The sequence below is a fragment of the Myiozetetes cayanensis genome, unplaced genomic scaffold (genome assembly GCF_022539395.1).
Source record: "Myiozetetes cayanensis isolate MyiCay16 unplaced genomic scaffold, myiCay2020 scf3, whole genome shotgun sequence".
Taxonomy (NCBI): Eukaryota; Metazoa; Chordata; class Aves; order Passeriformes; family Tyrannidae; genus Myiozetetes; species Myiozetetes cayanensis.
In genome coordinates this window covers 56,357,594-56,377,412 of record NW_026087521.1, presented here as the reverse complement: position 1 = coordinate 56,377,412, position 19,819 = coordinate 56,357,594, and the positions used below count along the sequence as shown (strand labels likewise).

The following is a 19,819-nucleotide window of genomic DNA, read 5'->3' as shown; positions in this document are numbered from 1 at the left end:
ATCTCTGTTTCATGTGTAACCTGATAGGGAATTATGGTAGTCTAACTTACCTGAATTTTTGTTGCCTTAAAGAATGATAGATTTTTTTTGCCAGTGTCAAGTCTTTTGTATTCCAGCAAGATTTATTTTACCAAGATTTATTTTCTTCCACTGTCTTCTCCTCTATGTGTTTCAATAAGGTCCTTTGACTCTAGAAGATCGTTGATCAGCCCTAGAATTGCTGCTGTGAGTTAGAGTTATCTCTTTCTCCCTTTAAATACCTGCAAATTGTAGATACAGCAGAGCAGAACCATTAAACATGTGCCAAACTTTGAGCACATGAGTAGTTCCACTGAAGTCAATGGTGTTAGTCAACATGCTTCAAGTTAGGCAGAAATCTGTCTACCTTGCTGAATCAGGGCCATAAAAGAACCAATCACATTTGTGCCTTAAAAATATTTTTACTACTGTTGGCACGCATAAACACCTAGTTCTATTGTATCTGGAAGAATTTAATGGGGAGAAAAATATTTCTTTTTCCTTCCCCACCCTGTTTTTGCATGTAGACAATTTTGTTGCTTCTCTGTGTAATGTGTTAACCATTCTCTCTGAAATGGAAAATATTATCTCAAAAATGGACAGAACAATAGGAGAATCTTAATGTTCTTAAATTAAACTTTCAGACCCCTCCTTTCCTTTTTTCCCCCTTTAATTATATCTTTTAAAACTTGTTAATAGTACTCTATGTTTTTCAAGTTTTCTTTTAAAAAATAACTGAATCCCAACAATAGTCCTGGCAAAAGTTCCAGGGCAGACGTCATGGTGCAATCCTACATCTCCACCTGAATCCCCACACTAAACCATAATTAGGTATTGGTTATAGTTAGCTCCAGTGATTAAATCAAGCTGCTGGAACTCCTATGAGTTACTTATGGGTATATCGTCATCAGTTTCTCCACTTGTCTCTAGAGCTAATTGTCTTAAAAACATAACCTTCCATGGGACTGATGCGTACAGATTTACCCAAAAGGTGGCATACCACACTGTTTTGAGAATTGGAGTCTAGTGTTACTGTTACAGTTGTGATAATTTTTGTGGTCATTATGGAGTATTTTACATTCTCCATATGCAGACCTGTGGGCTGCAGTTTATTGGCAAAATTTATGGTAAATTAGTTGACTAGTTTAATTCTGGCATGTTTCAAATGTGCTTAGGTCTCTGGAACATTGCAAATTGATGCTTAGTTACTAGTAATGTTGAAGGTATTCCTTAATGAGTGGCTCTTAGCCGTAGACAAATCTAATGTGTGAGAACTGTGCCACTTGAGCATCTGTGATGACTCTTGACTTGTTACTACAGCCTCTTGCTGTCCCAATAAGGTCCAGGGACACTTGTGTTCTATGTATTCACAGACAGAGACTCAAAAGCCCACGAAAATGTCGCAGTCCCAACCCTCAGTGCAGGCAAAACCGTTTGGATGAAAATGTTTGGTGCAAGTGGTAACTTCTTCTGCATGCCAAGCTCTTGCACCCTGAGGCTCCAGATGTTGCCCTGGGGTGGCTGAGCTGCAGACATGTGCTCACTGCTGTGCTTATTCCCAAGTTTGTTTCCTCCATGAAAGACTGCTCCATGACTCTACTGCAGCTGTTTAAGCCAGTGTAAGTCAAAGACCTGATGTAATCTTTTACACCTCTGGAAAGAGTGTGAAATCCAACCCTGTGAGACAGATGAGATTTTATGTGCCCTTGGCAAGGCAGCAAAGGACATTGCCTGTCACCTGCACTGTGTTTCTGATGTTTGTTTCTGTATTTACGGTGCGTGGAAACCGCTGTGATCGTAGCTTCTGCAAATTGCTGTTTGAGCAGAGGAAAATCTCTTTGTTAGTATGGCTCCACTGAGACAGCATTGGCTGGACACAGGAAGGGTCTGTGAGAGTGTCCAGAGCTGGGTCAGTTCCTAGGATTGACAATGGAAGCAGAGAGCAGGCCCTTGTACCATATCTTAGCCTCTGAGGAACCTGATTTAATCTTGGTATGCTTCTGCGTGTTCAGGTAGCAGCCTTGGCTAGGAGGAGGTTTCAGCTCCATTTGCTTCTGTGGAAGTGTTTCTTCTTTCCTTTGTTTCCTTGCACATCATTTAGCTGTTAAAGCACAGTACTTGTAGTTTCCAGGTTAGGATTATCTGAAAAGTGAAATTTCTTTTGAGAACATGGTGTCCAAGGATTGTTTTACAGTAAATATACAGCACAGGTGATCTTTGATCTCTACTGCCTGCTTCTTAGCTAATTAATGCTAAAAATTATCATTTTAAAGGACTTGGAATGAGACTGTTAAACAGATTGCCTCTTCTTATGATGTTACACCTTTGTGATGAGCACCTGCATAGCAGACTGCATCATCTTCATTCAAGGAAGAGGGAGGAAATATTCCGAGTTACAAAAACTAGTTTCCTAGACTTAATTTCACCTTGCTCTACCATCTTCACTATTTACTGGAGCCTATATTTGTTAAACTTCTTAACAGGCTGTAAAGTCCACCTTGTAATTTCCCCCCCTCCCCACTTTCCACCATTTGGAAAGAAGGAGGAAGCCTTTTAAAAGACTGAAAAATCTAAGGCACTTTTTCAATATACCAATCCTTCTAGAAAGTATGGGAAAACAGCAGCATTGTAGATTTTGCTGTGCATATCAAATGCTTTCATTAGAATTTCCTACAGCACCCAGAAGTGTTGATGCAAACTTGAAGTGGATACATGCAATATGTAATGTTCAGTAGCTATTAATGGTCTCTGACTTCACTCACTCTGTATCTGATTATGAACTGGTGTTCCCTGTGCCACACATGGTAATTTTTTAATGAATTTCCTCAGTTGTTTCCCCTCATGCTGCATAAAGGGAGGAAAATGCATCATGACTCCCAACGTGTGTGTGTGTCCTTCCCTTTCTTGGCAGACTTTGAAGCAAATCAACTTTAATGTTCAACTAAGGAGCTCCTCCTGACCCCCTTGGTCATCCAGCACTTCACAGGAGAGTCAAGTTACTGCCTCTCCAGGTGGCTCCCTCCTGCCAGTTTACCTTTCTTTCCTGCAGCCCAAAGAAATCCAAAAGCAGCTTGTGATTATTTGTCATGTGCCATGAGAAGCATCAAGCAATAGGGATGGATTTCCCTTTCCCACATATCCCACACTGGGGTCTGGAAAAGGATGCAGAGAAGAAACTACAGATCAGCAGCTTGTGATATGTGCTGTTGTCTACGAACAAAGCACAGGCTGAAGCATCCATGTCTCTGACCCTTCTCATGTCCATCTGCTGAGAGCTTCTGGATGCAGATGCTGATTAAACCCTCTCTCCCCATGCTGGGAAGCCCTTAGATAAGACCCTTGGGAAACCAAAGCAATGCACAGGAAGTGATTGGGGATATCTCTTATTTAGTTTCTTAGGAATAGTCATATTTTCCTTTTTGAGGATAACTACACTTTGCCAGGTACCTATGGAGGCATTTCCTATCAAGTGCTGCCAGTTGTCCTTTGATGGTACCACCACTTTGTTGGGGTTTATTCTGTTTTTCTTTTTTACATTGACAACCTTGACTTGTGGGCTTTGTATTCAGGCTTTTCTTGTTCTCTTTCCCTCCCCAAATATTTGCTCTGGCTTTGTTTTCTTCCTCTTACTTCTTTCCATCCTCTTTAGCCCTATGCTATCTTTCCTCCATGCTCTAATTTTTATTGCTCCCTGTTTTTCTTAACCGTTTTGAGTTGAAAACAGTAACGTGAGCTGACAATTTTAACATCATTCCAAGGTTTTTATGTAATTCCATAAATCTCTTCATTACTTTTTTATTGTTTTGACATATATAGGTTTTTGTTTTTCCTCTACCTTATTAGTCTGGGGATCAATTTTAGTCCACTATGTTTTATTAGCAGTAAGGGAAACAAAAATCTTCTTTTTTCTTTGTTGGTTTGGCACCAACTTCAAATTACCCTTTTTCTCTGTTAGACTTCCTCTCTTCTTTCCCTGGAGAGTCTGCTTTGTGTCAGACCTTTTGCTGATAGTGAACTAGGTATGATTTCATCAGGCAATAGGCAACAGTATAGCCTGCTGCAGAAGAAGTTGTTTTCAGCTGCTACTCTGTTTATTTTTTTTTTCCTAGTTTGGGGTACATGGAATGAGCTGAACTACCATTACCCTGGGGATTGTGAATCTTGCTTTCCCTCAGGTACATTTCAGGGCTAAACCTGAAGGCTTGTCTTGAAGGAGGATTTATTTTAGTCATACTGATAAAATTGTACTGGTATAATTAAACATCTATACTAATGTCAAAAAACCTCTCATGTCCAGACATAGCAGTTCTGGAATGACATAAACTACATCAGGGAAAAGAGTGACCATCTCCCCCAGCCATTATAGGGGTGTACTCCCATAGGAGTTTTTTCTAGTCTAACTTTATTAAGATTCAAATCATGTCTTGTCCCAGAATCTCCTCTCTCCCCCATGTAAACAAGACTAAAAAAAGTGGTCTGGACCTTCAAGCTATTGCTTACTTCAGTGTAGCTCCATTAAAGGCATAGAGTCATGGCTATTTGAGGATCTTGCCCCAATTTTTTAGGTCTCTCTCATGTTATATAACTTCATTTTTTGGATGATGGTACCTATTGAATAAAATTAGGTTTTGTACAGTAAATTTTAAGATATACCCAGCCCTCTTAAAGTAGTTTACAGAAAAAGAAGTGAGCTGGGAGCAATGTTCTGACTCTGTAAGGGATAGCAGCGGACATTTTATCACTCAGCAATAATCTAAGCTTTTTTGTCGATGTTGGAACCTATTTCATTGAAAAAGGATTTTGGCAAGAACACTGGGAATTGCTGCAGAGTCTTTCAGAGTGACATTATGAGAGGATCTTGGTTCTTTGGGACCTTTTATTGCATGGAACATCTTATGAAATACTCTGTTTGAAGAGCCAAAGCAAAATGTTACCAAAGCAATTACCTAACAATTTTATATGTCCACTGACTGTCCATTTGGAGCAGTAGGAAATAAGCTATGTATGGGGCAGGAGAAAGAGAAAGTACGTTCTGCAAATGCAGTACAGAGACAAATGTTAAAGTAGGTCAGATGGTAATGTAACATCAAATGGAAAGGCATTAGCTCTTAAATATTAAATTCTATTAAAATAATTTAAATTTTTATTTTTGAAGCAGAGAAGTATACTGCAAAATGGGATGATTAATATTTGAAGTACCTAATGTTATTCTTACTACAGACCCATCTTTTCTTCTGTATCAGTGGCATTTTATTTGCTTTTGCCCAGTAATTAATGCAATTGGATTTTCATCAGTAGTGAAGAACAGAATCAAGTTTGTGAAGCTACCAAAATATGCAAATACTTGTAAGCCTTCAAGGAGACCCTAAAACCCCTTTGATACACTGCTGTGTTTATATGTACCCACAGGACTGGTCTGGGCATTGCGTTCAGTGTATTTCCCAATCCTGTGCCTCATCTGAGCTTGCCATTTTGAACCCTGGATTTCTGCAGGCATCTCTGTTGGCACTGGCTGGCACCCCCAAAATCCACAGGCTGACCCTCCTGCTGGTGGAGTGGAAGCAGCGGATTGTGACAAGGTCAGAGGACAAGCGTGTGTTGCTGTCAGTGCTAAACGTGCAGTGCAGGCAGTCCTGTGTGTTTAACTGGAAGGTCTCTGCTGGATTTAAAAGGCTCCAGGTGAGAAGAGCATGATCAATAATTACAAATATTAAAAGTGGTGCCTTCTTTTGCTTTCCTACCTTTTTTTCTCCTTCCTTCTTTGCCTACAGGACACGAAGCATCTGAATCCCCCAGACAATTGCTCATGCATTTACATTTTCATTTGCTTGGTTTATAGCAGGATTGTTCCGGCTTTTGGGAGGGGCAGCTATCAAAGATGTACAGGCACTGCCATTGTGTTTTATTATTCCAGTCCATTTTTCCCTGTGAATGTAGGTGGGAGTTTTTCAGTGGGTTGGTTGTGTGGTTTTTTACTTTCTCTTTCTTCTAAGAATTTATAACCCTTTTATTGTCAGTCTTCAATCATTTTTGATAGATCAATATATTTACTTCAGTGATGGTTCATCCTACAGTTGTGCTTGTATTACTTTTTTTGCTTTGTTTATAGCAGTTATGAATAGATTCAGTGGGTTGTACCTCTGCTATACCTCTGTAGTTGTGTGAGGATCAAGTTGCTTGAACTTGCCCCAATACCTTTTATATTTAGAGGGAATATTGTTTACTTTGGTCTGTGTTAAAATCTAATAGATTTTCCTTTTTTCTAGGTAGACTAAGCAATTAAAAATGTCATTTTTGTTTCAGAAATGTTCTACTCAGAAATCTTAAGTACAACTGCTATTTCATGTATGCTCAACTATTTTGAGGAAAGGGCTCTAGGAAACTGCTCCATCCGACTCCGGAGATCCAGAGGGTTTGGGGAGTAACATAACAAAGTGGTGTTGAATGATAACATTGACTCAAAAATGAGGCAGGTCTATGGGAGTCCTGCAGTCTTTAGCCAAGCAGCTGTTACTGAGGCAGAGGGGAGAAATTCTTGAGCCTACATCTCACTCATGTCCCCAGGCAGCCACATATGGGCCTGGGACAGCTGTTTAATGCAGTTGTAAAGAGAACTCAAAGGTGTGCAATGCAGATGCAGTGCCAGCACCAGTGTGACAGGCTGCACTCTAGCTGGATGTCAGTAGAAGGTGGTAGGTGAACAGGACCTGCTGGTGAAGGTGAAAGGTTATGCCTGTGGAAGAGACGGTTAATGTACTCTTCAGTCCTTGAGGATTTGGGTTGTTTCATGATACAGTGATGCATATGCTATTTGTTATGCCATTGCCCCTTTCTTCCCCCCAAAAAAAGAGAGCAACAAAAGAAGTGTGTTTGTTACAACTGATGATACGTACAACATGGTAAATGCAAAAGAGATCAACTAGGCCGTGCTTTTACTAATACTAGTGTTTGAAACATGATCTGTATCTCATGACTACACATTTAATGTGGGGGGGCAAAATCCCTGAATGTGCATGGATTTCAGGGAAGTTTAATAATTAAAACCAGGTGAGTGTATTAGCTGTTTGTAGGATGTTATCCCCATAGTTACTTTACCAGAGCTGTATACATCCTGGATTTTGGTAAATTCATTTTTTGGCTGAAATATTTTGACATGTTATGAAACTTGTGACTCAACTACCTCTCAGCAGTGTATTGTCCATTTGTAGCAGCAGATTTTCCTGGAAGTCATTACTTTGGAGTGCCATTGTCAGCTGTACACATCACTCCTGCTCTTCTTGTCCTTTGTGGTGCAGAATTGCTCACTAATGTTAGTGAGGATGTTACTGCTGATACACAAGCTATCAGGTTTTTCCATTCTTTTCTTTCTTTTCTATCCCTGTTGAATTGCAGTTTCCTTTGTCTTCTGCGTGGTGCACTCAAAGAGGTTGAGAAATTTATCATGGTTATTTTTAATGGGTTTTTAAAGTCCAGCACGACACAGATTGAATTGATTCAGGAAAATTTCCTGGAGCTGTACTGTTTCACTATTAAAAATATTTTTATCATTGCAATTTTTCTGTAAGAAAATACATCTATTTATTTTCCTTCTAGCCCATAACAAAGCCCTGCTTTCTAATGTTTCCACATGGTCAGATATTAGCCATTTCCCTAGGTAATTTAGGTTGGTCATGTGTACTGCTAGCATTTTTATTGTAAAGAATTCTGCTAGTGGTTTCATGATAAATGCATAAAGCACTGGGAAATTACTTTTATTTGGCTTAGTGTACATTTAATAATGCATTAACAAAATAAATGGTTTTGTGTGTGTGTGTGTAGATCCTAAGAATGTATAGAAAAAGTACATGCTTCTATAGGTAAAAAATTATTCTTTCCTGTGTGTATGTTGTATGCTGTAACATAAAAAAGTACATTCCCAGGAGTAGGTGGTTACTATCTCTTTTTTTTCCTTTGTTTCGACATGTGGGTTTTTTTCAGGCAGATTGTGAAAGAAAAGCAAGTCCCAGTGACTGTCCCCCCGATGGCCAGTCTGGCAAACCTTTCCTTTCCTGAGTCGGGCTGTCCGTTGTTGGCTGGGATCTGTGTCGTTATCGCACGCAAACCAAATGAGTGGGTTGCCCATTGCTTCCCACTCACGAAACCCTGCTTTCATTTGCTTAAAATTTGGGTAATTTCAGGCTAGTAACCGTGACCAAGTCAAAGTGTCATTTCTCATTCTACAGAACAGTCTATGTATGTGTAGTTACACAAAATGCAATTTGTCTTACTCAGTCCGTTATGTTTATGATGTAAAAAAAAAAATCAGTCTATTTAGTCTTATCTATTATTGAAGAATTAAAATATTCCAGTATTAAGACTATTATTTCATAAATGCGTGCATCTGCATTAACATAAGCAGAGCAAAGGAATTAAGAGAGGTGGCTAGCAATGTAATGTAACTCTCTAACTGATTTAAGATCAAAATGCCAGTAAGAAGGAGTAGACTGAAAGACAATTATTTACGTGTTTGTTTCAAGTACATTCAAAAATAAAATATTGTATCATCCACCACTTCTGATCCTATTTACAGGAGGCAGATTAGCTGTCTTGACTATAAAGAAATTAAAGTGCAGAATTAAAACAAGCAGAAAGAGCCTACTGATTTTGAATGCTTCTGTTCTCAATGCTGCTTTTGAAGATACGTATGAGGACGACATGACTTTTCAGCAGGTGGAGATACTCAGTGTTTCCCAAAAGCCTTTTCTTTCTTTCAGGGCTAAAATGGGTAACCAAAACCGGAGAAGTGAAAAACTCCAGTCGCAGCTGAGTTCTGGTCATGATAAGTGAAGTATACATGAGATGAAGTTTGCAGAAATGCAGAGTTGTAGATGGCTTTTCAGTGTACCCTGGTGTCAGGTCTCAGGGAGGAAAAATAATACAAACCTCAATTTTGTCGTGGTCAGAAATGCTTTATGAGAGGCAGAAGTCAGATCACATGGTTTTGTTTTAGTCATCCTGAACTGTGTTTGCTTATATGAGGTTTAGTGATGGGCACGTAAGCAACAACTTTATTACACTTGTGCTTTTATTATAGTCAACCTGTTTTATCACTTGCTGTATCTTGTGATGTCGTAGTATCACAAATTATATTTAAATCCTTTGACCTCCTTCCTGTTTTGTTTTCTCCGTATGGTCACACATATGTTCTCCTTCTTTTGTCCCCTGTCCCCAAAGTTTTTTGGATCCTACCCTATGTCACACACACGCTGCCCTGCTTTCTGGGACACTGAGAGTCCTCCTTGGCTTCACAGTCACCTGTTCAGATAGGTCCCCCATTCTTTGCTAGAAAGCAGCCCTGCACTGCAGGCCCCTCTTCTACGTGTTCTCTCAGTCATGTTATTCGATGTAGCATCACAGTCCTATCCCTCATCTTCTTCAAGTGCACTGCTCTGTCTCCATTTATCTTGTACGAAATGGCTGTGGCCGTGTCAGGGTAATGCTGCCTGTTGTTTCCCAGAAATTGCTTACCTGCCTGTCAAGGAAAACTGCTTAGAGCTCCTGACTAGAAATCAGGATAAGCACTCAGCAGATTCCTCTCCTTCCCAGTATGGGAAAAAAAAAACCCAAAAAACCCAAACCAAAAAAAAACCAAAACGAGGAGGAGAAGACACTACTCTTCTTTAGACCAAGTAACATTGTCTACTTATCCTCCTCAGCCATATTGTAGATTTTTTCTTTTCACTGCATCACTGCACTGATCAAAATAGGTAGCAATGTTGAATACAAATAATAGACTCATACAAATCCATACAAATGAACACTGTGTTCATAACAGTAAGTAAAGTTTAGAGACACAGAAAGTTTGTTGTCTCCCAGAGGTAGCCTTCCCTAGAGATGATATTCCAGTGTTCTGCAAATAGCAGCCTGATGGTTTTTCCCTTAGGATATGGCAAAAGAGTACTTTAGTACTGAATTAGGTGCAAGAGATGAGACTGCTCTCATGCTGCATCTCAAAAAACAGCAGAAAGGCCAAGCACAGAAATATGCTGAAACCCACAGGAAACGCCTGCTGCACCGTCACATGAGGTCAGTCAGGCATACTGCGCTTTAGTGAGTGCAGACAAAACAAGCTTTGGTGAAAATGTCACAGTCTAAACACGGGTAACAAAACACAGACTAATACAGTCCAAGGTTGGTGGGAAACACCATGGGAAAAGTTTTAGAAACCTTCTTCTGGCACTCTTACTGAGGTGAAGAGCTGTGAGCACTTTCTGTGTCACCCGGTCGCGATAGCACCACACACCCTACATGGGAGGGGAGCAACTGGTTTCTTGTTAATATCACAGTACTTCTCGTTTCCAGCAGCATCCTATAAAAGCAGCACCCTATTTACAGCTTTCATTTCGCATTAATGAAGTGGAATACTGATGTAGCTAATCAGCACTAGTGGTATGATGCAAGCACACGGAGTGGCGGTGGTGGTGGCAATCATCTTAGCCCAGTTGGCAGGATAAAAATAACCCCTGCCAGCCCTGGGAAGCAGCAACTCCCTGGCTGTGGAGGAGCACAGGCCAGGACCCCGTGGCTGTGCACTGCTGTGGAGCCCAGCTTCTGCTGCAGCCCACGCGAACTGAGAAAAGGAACAATTCTGTTATCCCTGTCCATTTTGCTGAATCCCTTTTGCTGATTCTCTTCCCAGCCTCTGGACATGGGCATGAGTTTTTGTACTTAGATCTGGACTCAGATTTCCTTCAAAAACCAAATGGACATAGATTGCTAAATATGCTTGTATAATTCAGATGTGGGGTTTTTTTCCTCTTCATGGCACTTTGTGAGCTTAATTTAATCTCTGTCATTTCTTATATGTGGGTAAATGTCATCTACTTCATTTCATGAATGAATTAACACAGCCATGCAGAGTCTGTGTCTCCTGCACTGCTCACTTGGAAGGGGGAAGGGATTAGTAAATGTGTGTGACACCTCAAGTTGCTAAACCCTGGGGTTAGAGATGCCCAGAAATAGATCTCTTTTGCACCCTGGTAAGGTACTTGAAAGACTCTACCAGCTCTGTACCTTGTAATGGCCCCAATCAGCCCTCCTTCCTATTGTCAACCCTAAATATACTACTTTGATACCACAAGTCTCTTGCTGCACCTGACGAGGGAGGATTTCCTTTAAAAATAGCTGTGCTTTTAGTGGTGGGGAGAATATAAATAATCCCAGAATTTTCTTCCTTTTTTTGATACTTCCTTAAGCATGTCAGAAAGCAAGAGGCCTTTTGGCAAGGTGCAAGTCTGAGATAGCACAGAGGTTGTTGGTATGTAGAAGATAGCATTTTTAATCCCGGGTATGTGGACAAAGAGGTGGATGTAGCCGTACAGAGCGGCGTGGAAAGTGTGCACGAGCAAGCATCTTATGTTACACGGTATTTTTAATACAGTCAGGAATTAAATTAATAGTTCCATGTGCTTATTTTAAAGCTTTCACGACATGAAAAGAAATGTAGTTCATCGAAAAAGGAAATGAGGAACAATTTATTCTTAAATAGAAATCACTGTGGCCATGTCTTTTTTTTTTCCCCATGAATTTACACAATGGGTTGGATTAGTCTCTGGCTGAGGTGTGTGTGTGTGTCTGTGTGTGTGTTGGCAGAGCTGTGCTTTGAAACTTTTTTCCATTCCTGAGGCTGCTCAGTGCTACTGCGGTTTCATTTTCATGTGCAGTAAGTTCACCTGTTTCTAGGGTGTTGTGGTTTTGGAGCATTGTCTTCTTTTTCTTCTCTTAAGTGGTAGTGTGTTTCCCAGTTCTCTAATCTGGAGATACTCAGTTTGTGAGTGCTTTATAAAAGCAGTCCAGGAAGGCAGCTGGCCAGCTAGAGTCACAGCCTGGGAAGCAGGAGAAATGGCATAGCAGTTAGGTCCCAACTTTCCTGAAGAAAGCTGGTGTGGGATTTCCAGGTGTATGTGGCAGCTGAGAAGCTCTGTTCTCACAGGGTGAAAACAGAAAAAAAAAAAAATTGGATTGCTGGCAATTCCTTTCCCCTCTGTACCTACCTGTCCCCCAATCCCTCAGATGGAAAATAGAGGACATAGTTTGTTTTCCCCACTGTTCATCACTCCAGGTTATTTAAATTGTAAGCTCCACAGGCCTAGAATAAGCTTTCTACTTATGTATTTCTCCTAATAAATTAGGGCACGGGGACCTTGGAGGCCTCTAGTTGCTAATATAACACAAATAATAATGGGACTCATGGTACTTGACAAATTTGTCCTGCTCCTTTCCTTTCCTCTCAACCCAAAATAAGCCTTTCTGTGAAGATGGTATTTGGACTTTGCAGCTGTTCATTATTTATCGCTTAATCCAACCATATCTGAACTGGCTGTGAGCACTGAAAGGGGACAGTGCTCATGACAAATCAGTTTGCTCTGAAATAATTAAGTAAGTAATGCCAGGCTTCAGTCCTATTTTAAACAAGCAGTGTGCTGTTCGTTTTTATATTTCTCTGCCTGCAATTAATGGGTATCTCCAAACAAAAGAGGCAGAGTGATCGAGGAACTTCTTTTAAGGAAATATCTCCTAAGAAAATTAGCCTTTCCCGCTGTATCTGTATATGTTTCCATACCTCTCCTTCCCCTTCCCACCTTTTTCCTTTGTTCGTTGCTCTTCTCTGAGGAAGATGGAGAGAACAAAGTATCCGATTTTCATATGGCTTTGCAGATGATCTTTGTGTACTTTGCCAGACCACACCATAGAAAACAAAGCCTTGTTTAATCGTCTAACAGCATGTATATGTTTTATGATTAATATGATGTGTTTATAAAACATGGGACTGATAATAGAGGGAGATCAAAGTCTTCTCTGAATTGACAGCAGCACTATAAACAAGGTGAAAGAGTTGCAGGTGTTTCCCACATGGGTGTTATACAAAAACATATGGCCCTTTGCCATAAGGTACTATATGTGCTCTTACCTTTTCCTGCACAACAAGGTAACATTGCTGTGAGCACATCGGTGGCTTGGGATCTGAGGGATGCTGTTGGCAGCTGATGACCGTGCAGTGTGGCCAGGATGATCTTGGGAGCACAGAAAAGATAATGCTAGATTGGTCTTTCAAATTAGAAGTAGCTGATTGATCTGCTACATAGTCTGAGAAAAGAAATCTGCGTTCTGGGGGACTCCCTGGCAAACCTTGGGAAGGAAGATGACATGCTTGAGTGTTGCTGTGGCCACAGCAGGCACTAGGTGTGGTTTCAGACACCTAGGCCACATCTCTGCAGCCAGCAATGGTGGTGCATGAGCAGAAAACATTGCTAGATTGATTTTTATTCTTGTAGATAAAAAAAAAAGAGATGCATTTTCTAAATTACTAAATCATTGTAAAGAGGACTACAACATCCTGGGTGAAACCTGAACCTAAGGCAGTAGTCTCTGCCCTTGTCATTAATTGCGTTAAGAGTTGTGCTTCTCTTTTCTTATGAACCAAATTGCTGCAGTTGGTATTTATTGCATCTTCAGTTGTTAAAACACTTTGGATGAAGATCAATTCATTTTGTTCAATATCCTGTAACCTGACCATCTCCTTGACCCGTGAGCCCTTTGGTAACCTTTACCTTTTCCATAACTTCTGGGAATAGATCCATACCTTCCGTTGAACACTTGTGAAAAACTTTTGCCTGGCCCTCCTGAGGATGATGCAACACAGGGCTTCCTGCTTCTGCCCTGGCAGCCTGCTAGGGCAGCGGCTCCTGATCTGCACTCTCATTTGCTGGAGGAAGCTGACACTGTCCTTGTGCCGTTAATAGACTGGTACCAGGTTTTTCCTGTCTCACCTTCCAATGGAGCTAAAACTACTGGTCCAAAAGGTGGAATTTTTTCTCTATTTTGCACAGCTGTGGTTTAAACTGAAATATAATAGAAATTTCCCCAACAGCATAACTTAAATAACTGAGGCCTCATCTACACAGGAAAATTGCCTTTGTGCATGGGTGATGAAATTTATTTTTACTGCTATGGCAGTAAGTGTTTCCACAAGTGTTTCAATGTGGACGGAGTTGCATCACCCTGAGGATACCAGACTACATGCATGTGTTCTTGCTTCTCTGCAGGAGTGAGCTAGGTAGTCTCAAGCATTTGCATTATGCCCTGAATGCCCTACATGAAAATAGTACAAAGTGTTGGGTCAAGCAGTGTAATGGTACTCTAGCTAACGGTAGGACTTTTGTGTGTGAATGAGCCACGTGAAAAGATTAACCCAAGAAAAGTTAATAAAAAGTGCTGTCCTAAATTATTCATGAATCCATTTGCAATGCAGTTGCCCAGAGGCTTTTGTTTTTCTCAAACTCTTATTTATTAAAATCTGACAAGAATATCAGGTTTTGCTCAATAATAAATCTAAGTCTATGTGAGATTGGTGATATCCTTATGTAGTAATACAGAATCAAAATGAAGTTACATGGCAGGGGTGAACTATGTTATTTACTTGGGAAGAATAGATTATTGTTCAGGAGGATTTTATCTTTTACATGCCATTTTGAAAAAGAAGTGAAAAAACCCCAAAATGCCTAGTTAGGAGATATTCTCTTGGTGTGTGACTGAAGCCTTGATCCTGCAAAGGATTTTAAATATGTTAAAACTCAGTTAAGCATCTTTCTGGTGGCTTTGCAGGTCCTGAGCTTCTGTTGGCTAAATGAAATAGCTCAGATGATCTTGTTTCATGCTTAGTTCTACCTGTCCTTTTTCCTTAACTTGAGGGGAAGATCATGTAAGTCATGCTTCTAGCCTGTGGATCTTGAGTTCCAAAGCATGTCCATACACACACTCTTCTTTTTGTGTCCTAGAAAAGGTTAGAGAGATCATATACAGAAAACAGGAGAATGGAAAAAAGGAAGGAAAAAGGCCTTTGCTGTTTGGGATACAATAAGAGATGGTGGTGTGTGCTTTACAGCAGTCATTCCTTAAAACGGGCAGAACTTTGCTTAAATAGCAATTTAAGATTTTTTTTTCCAGAATTTTCAACTTATTGGTTGTAGGTTATCTTTTTTCTCTTCTCCTTCTCTGCCCTTATTTATAAGTGGATAAGGAAAGGAAAAGCAGGTGCCTATAGTTAGAAAGTTAGAAAAGAGTAAATAAAAAAGAAAGAGCTTAGCTGTGGAAGCAGAACTGGGAGTTCGGGTGACTGGTCTGAGTTGGAGGATGATGAATAGATTTGTTTGCATAAGCTTGGCTTGTGAGTCACTTTCTCATAAAAGCAGCTTGAGTAGGAGATGCTCCTGTCCCAAATTTTTAGTCCTGAATGCTTTCAAGCACAAAGTGCGCTGTGACATAAAGACTCCTGCTGTGAGTACTGGCCTGTTATTCCATTGGACAGGAGCTGGAGCTCTGCAATTTCCCAGGTTTGAAATAAATTAGAAATGTGTCTCTCTTACACACACATGCTTTGCATGATGTATCATGTGGTGCTTCTTCCTGGTCAGAGTAAGGCTATCTGGGTAGACATAATTGGCTTCTGATTGTGATTTGGAATCTGGTGTCAGGAAATTGGTCCCTGTAAAAAACTATGTGTTGCAGGACCATCAGTCACTAACCATTAAATGTGACAAGGAACTTGATAAACTTGGAGAGAGGAAGAGAAAAGCAAAGTATGAGCACGAGAGGTCAGTATTCGTGGCTGGGTCTTTGCCCTGAGAGCTTGCTTTGTCTCTTTGATGCCAAAAAAACTTTACAAAGTACATGCAGAAGGTGCACGTAGGGCATTATCCTCTTTTGCCAAAGTCTGCGATCAAACCCCTGTTTAAAATGAGGTGTCAGCTCTTTTGTATGCACCTATTGGGATTCTGAATAAAAGTTTGATTGTTAAGAGACAGCTATTTTGCTGTGGTCAAACAAACCGGGAGGGGTGAAAAGGATTTACCTTTACAGACTGCACCACCCACATCTAAGGTTTGAGTAGAGCCTGTGGATTGCATTTGGGAAATAAAAGTTTCCTCTGGAAACCCACCAGAGAAGAAAAGATGATATCTATCTTCCTGAAGAAAATTGTGTTCTTACTCTTCTTTGCCATTTGTTTGTTATGAGTTTTGGTGATAGGGGCGTCAAGGTAGTCTGTGAAACCTTGCTTTGGAATCCAGATATTTGTCTGATTTGTTTGCCCTTGGAGAAACTGGGCTGCTGCAGCTTCATTGCCATGGGAACCTCTAGTTACTATATTTAATTCAGCCCAGGGTTTGCTTGTCTATTCAGTTGCTGCAATGTAGACAGGTGATAAGCAATATATTGATACTAAGCTATATCATACAAAAATGATTAGGCACAGATATTACCATGGTTTTGCAGCATCTGTGGTGTTGCTCTTGTGTTCTGCTATGAGCTGCCTATCCCTCCTGTGCCTGCCTCCAGCCTCTTCTTCCTTTCTCCTGGTGGAGGAAAGACAGCACCACCTGAGTAATCTTTCTGGTCCAGCAACCAGCAAAGGTAGGGACTGCAAGCAACCTCTACTTGCTAGTGGTACTTCTTCCTTCCCTGGGAGAACAACCAAGCAGGAAGTACCTGTGGGCCTTGGAGGGAAGGGTGCTGGAGAAGGGAGGTCTGCACCCCTAGGAGTTGTGGTGTTGGATTGGGTCCCAGTACCTCTGCAGCTTCCAGAACAATGTGAAGACACGCAAGGACATACCATGGCTGCACAAGATCAGATTAAACTGGGAGCAGGGAGATAGACGGTGTACAGGCAGAGACACCCCTATCACCTATTCTTCTTCTAAAGCTTTATTAATTTCCTTAGACTTGGTAAACAATTCTTTTTTCTTTCCCCCACCTCTCCTTCTTTTTTTTCCCCCTCCCTATTGGTATAACGTAAGGTTCAGACGGTATCTGTTATGTCCATGGTGATACAGAGCCTGGGGTCTGAGATGCACACAGTTCCAGTGCTAGTAGAAGCGGAGAAGTGTGCCTTTATTGCAGTCACACTGGGGGGGACTTCTAGAAATGCTCATTGTAGACAAGGCCTTGCCATCATGTGGCTAACTGCAGGAAAATCTATTTTGTAAGTCTTCAAGGATTATTCGGGTTGTTGATTGCTAATGTTTTGCTTCTCTATTGTTTGGTTTAGTGATACTGCATCACTTTGTACAGCATTCAGAGTGTGCATAGACTGTACAAACCTTTACATTAAAATGTTGGATGAGTATTGATTAATCAGTGAAAGATTTTAAGCTGTTTCCTTTAAATTCCAGGACCATGCATCTTAATTTAATTGTTGAGAGGACTGGGGAAAAATACTGCTTACCAAAGGGAATATGTTTTCTGTGATATTTGATCATGGCAAGTATTTTCAAGCAAAAAGAGGTCTTTTAGGGAAGGAGATGGTTCTCTGTTGTCACTCTCTGCTAAATTGACTCTTTCTTTGTAGGTATTACATTGGTCGCCAGATGTTTGTGGTGGTCTCCTCACCTGACATGATCAAGCAAATCTTAGTGACAGACTTCAGTAACTTCACCAACAGAACTGTAAGTACATAAAAACGTTGACTTTGTGGATGAAGGTGGTAGCACTGCTAATTTGAGCGCAGACCAAAAGTGGCTGCAAGGAAGTTGGAAAGAGAGAGAGAGAAATGTACAATGTGGTGTACAACAAGACTTTAAGCTGTATACACTCAGTATATACATTCAGTCTAAGACTTGTCACCAGAACACTCTGAGAATGAAAGGGAATGTCCTTAGAAGAGATACACTGCAATGTGATAGCACCAGATAGATATTGAAGAGAGAGGGTTTCAATATCTAGTTTTGCCAGTGACTTCCTGTGAAATCCTGGGAAATTCACTTCCTAGCTCTCTCCCTCAGTTCTCAGTCTGCAATAGGGAGATGGTATTATTTGCTTTCTCCCACCCCTGATCTGTTTTGTGCTTTTAGACTTTATAGGGCAGGAGAAGTTTACCTGGGACAAGGATATGCCTCTCACAGTCATTGTATATTACTTAATCATACTTACCACTCTGAAAATAATAAATAGCAAAGAAGGAAGTTGGACTTAGCAAGAACTTATACATATGCTGTTGGTTACAAACGTACATCTTGAAAAGCTCTTTTTCTGCTGAGAACAAATAATGAGGGGCAATGTCCAGAGGGGATAGTAAGGATTTCCGGGAGTTGCTCAGCATTTTATGAAGAAATACTGTCACTGTGATCACTTGCTGCCTCAGTGCCACTTATTCCCATGTTTCCCTCTGGCCCCCTTATATGCTCAAACCTTCTCAAATAAACTCACATGTATTCTGGAGGGTTGTTTGTGCCCTCAGGGAAAATTTCATCTCTGATCAACTGTCTGTCTCCTCTGCCCCTTGATTCTCTCTGCAATAAGATAATCTGTTTGCAGACTGCTTGTCTTCTTTGCTTGCTTCTTTTGGTACATGAGGTTCCTCTTGTGACTACCTGTATCTTATTTAATAACTACTTGTACAAGTTGTCCTCCATTCTGCCCACAAGTCACACCTGAATGTATTAATCTATTTTTAGGCTTCTTAGGCTGAAGCTGTGTGTGACAAGGGTCTTTTCTCCATTTTCTCTGTACTTGAAGAAGTTTCCCAACCCTTCCTTTCTTCCACTGCAAGCAGACATCCTATTTCTTCCTGTCCATAACTTTCCCATGCTTTTCTCATGTATATTTGATACTAATAGACTGTATTCACTATTCCTAGCAGTGGCTAGTAACCACAGAACACCTCCCTGAAATTAGAGGGCATTCCTTTGAGAGTAATCTCAGAGATTTGTTCTGCTTTTAATTATAGTCAGCCTTATCATTTGAATATACCTGTCTCTGTATTACCACCCTTCTCAGCTGGTGAAATTTTTCTTCTTCTTCTTCAGGCTTTTTGTGCTCAGACTTTTATCTTTCTTGTGGTTGTATGTCCATCTGTCATGGGCATTTGTGTTCCTCTCTAACATTAAGGTAGGTAGGTAGGTCGTCATTGTAGCCAGTCTCTCTCTCTCTCCCTCTCCTCCTCTCTCTCCTTTTTGTTTTCTTCAGCAGGGATCTGTGAGGTATAGCTGTCTCTGTAGGCTCATATCTTGCCCTTATCAAGTGACTGTCACCTGAATCATTTGTGGCTTTTCTGTACAACATCCAGCTTTATTGATGAGGGACTGAGACACAGACCGAGTGACATCCCTGCCATTAACCAGAAAGCCTGTGACAGATGAGAAATTTAACTCCTAGCCTGCCTTTTAGAAAAATTAACAGTTTCTGACCTGTGCAGTGTTGCTATTTCTGGCTTGCTTAATGCCTGTGAGTCTAATTCAAATGAACTTGCTTCATCTTACATGCTTCTATCTAATTGTTTTATGATCATCTCACATACCTACAAACTTTGATCATTGTTTCTCACTTTCCACTTTGTTCTCTGCTTTTTCTAGCCATTACTTTTCACTTACTGAGGATAAGCAGCCCTCTCTTTCTGGGTCCTCCCACATTTAACCTGTGGATCTTTTTCCCCTCTGGAGTTTTCACAGTGGAAGCTCTGTCTCCTGTTTAATTTGCAATCAGCTGTCTGGGTGAAGTATTAGAATATCCTTTACATTAACTGTTCCACATGAAAATAAATAATGATGGTATGTAAGGAAGGCCAGTGGAATTTATCCAGGTGTGATTTGGGTTGTATGCAAATAATGGTTGAAAGGTGAGGTGAGAAAAGTGCTTTCCAAGTAATAGAATTCTTTCTTCTCACATTGTCTGAATAAAGGTAGTTTTAAGACTCTTAGTAGGGTTGCTTCTGTTTGTATATTTTTAAATTAGTCAAAGCAAACTCCTCTATTTTAAGTGAGGGTTTCTG

General features: G+C 40.6%; 1 protein-coding gene across 14 annotated transcripts in view; it reads left to right on the top strand.

The window, feature by feature from the left end:
* TBXAS1 (thromboxane A synthase 1) overlaps positions 1–19,819 on the top strand; it is a 266,105-nt gene that overhangs the window by 118,189 nt on the left and 128,097 nt on the right. For 13 of the 14 annotated variants that reach the window (XM_050324636.1, XM_050324632.1, XM_050324635.1 and 10 more), the window contains one exon: positions 17,402–17,498. In XM_050324636.1, the coding sequence (XP_050180593.1) occupies positions 17,402–17,498 (97 nt within the window). Of the gene's footprint in view, positions 1–5,562; positions 5,698–17,401; positions 17,499–19,819 lie in introns of those variants that run through there. The other variant, XM_050324638.1, reaches the window with a different exon arrangement.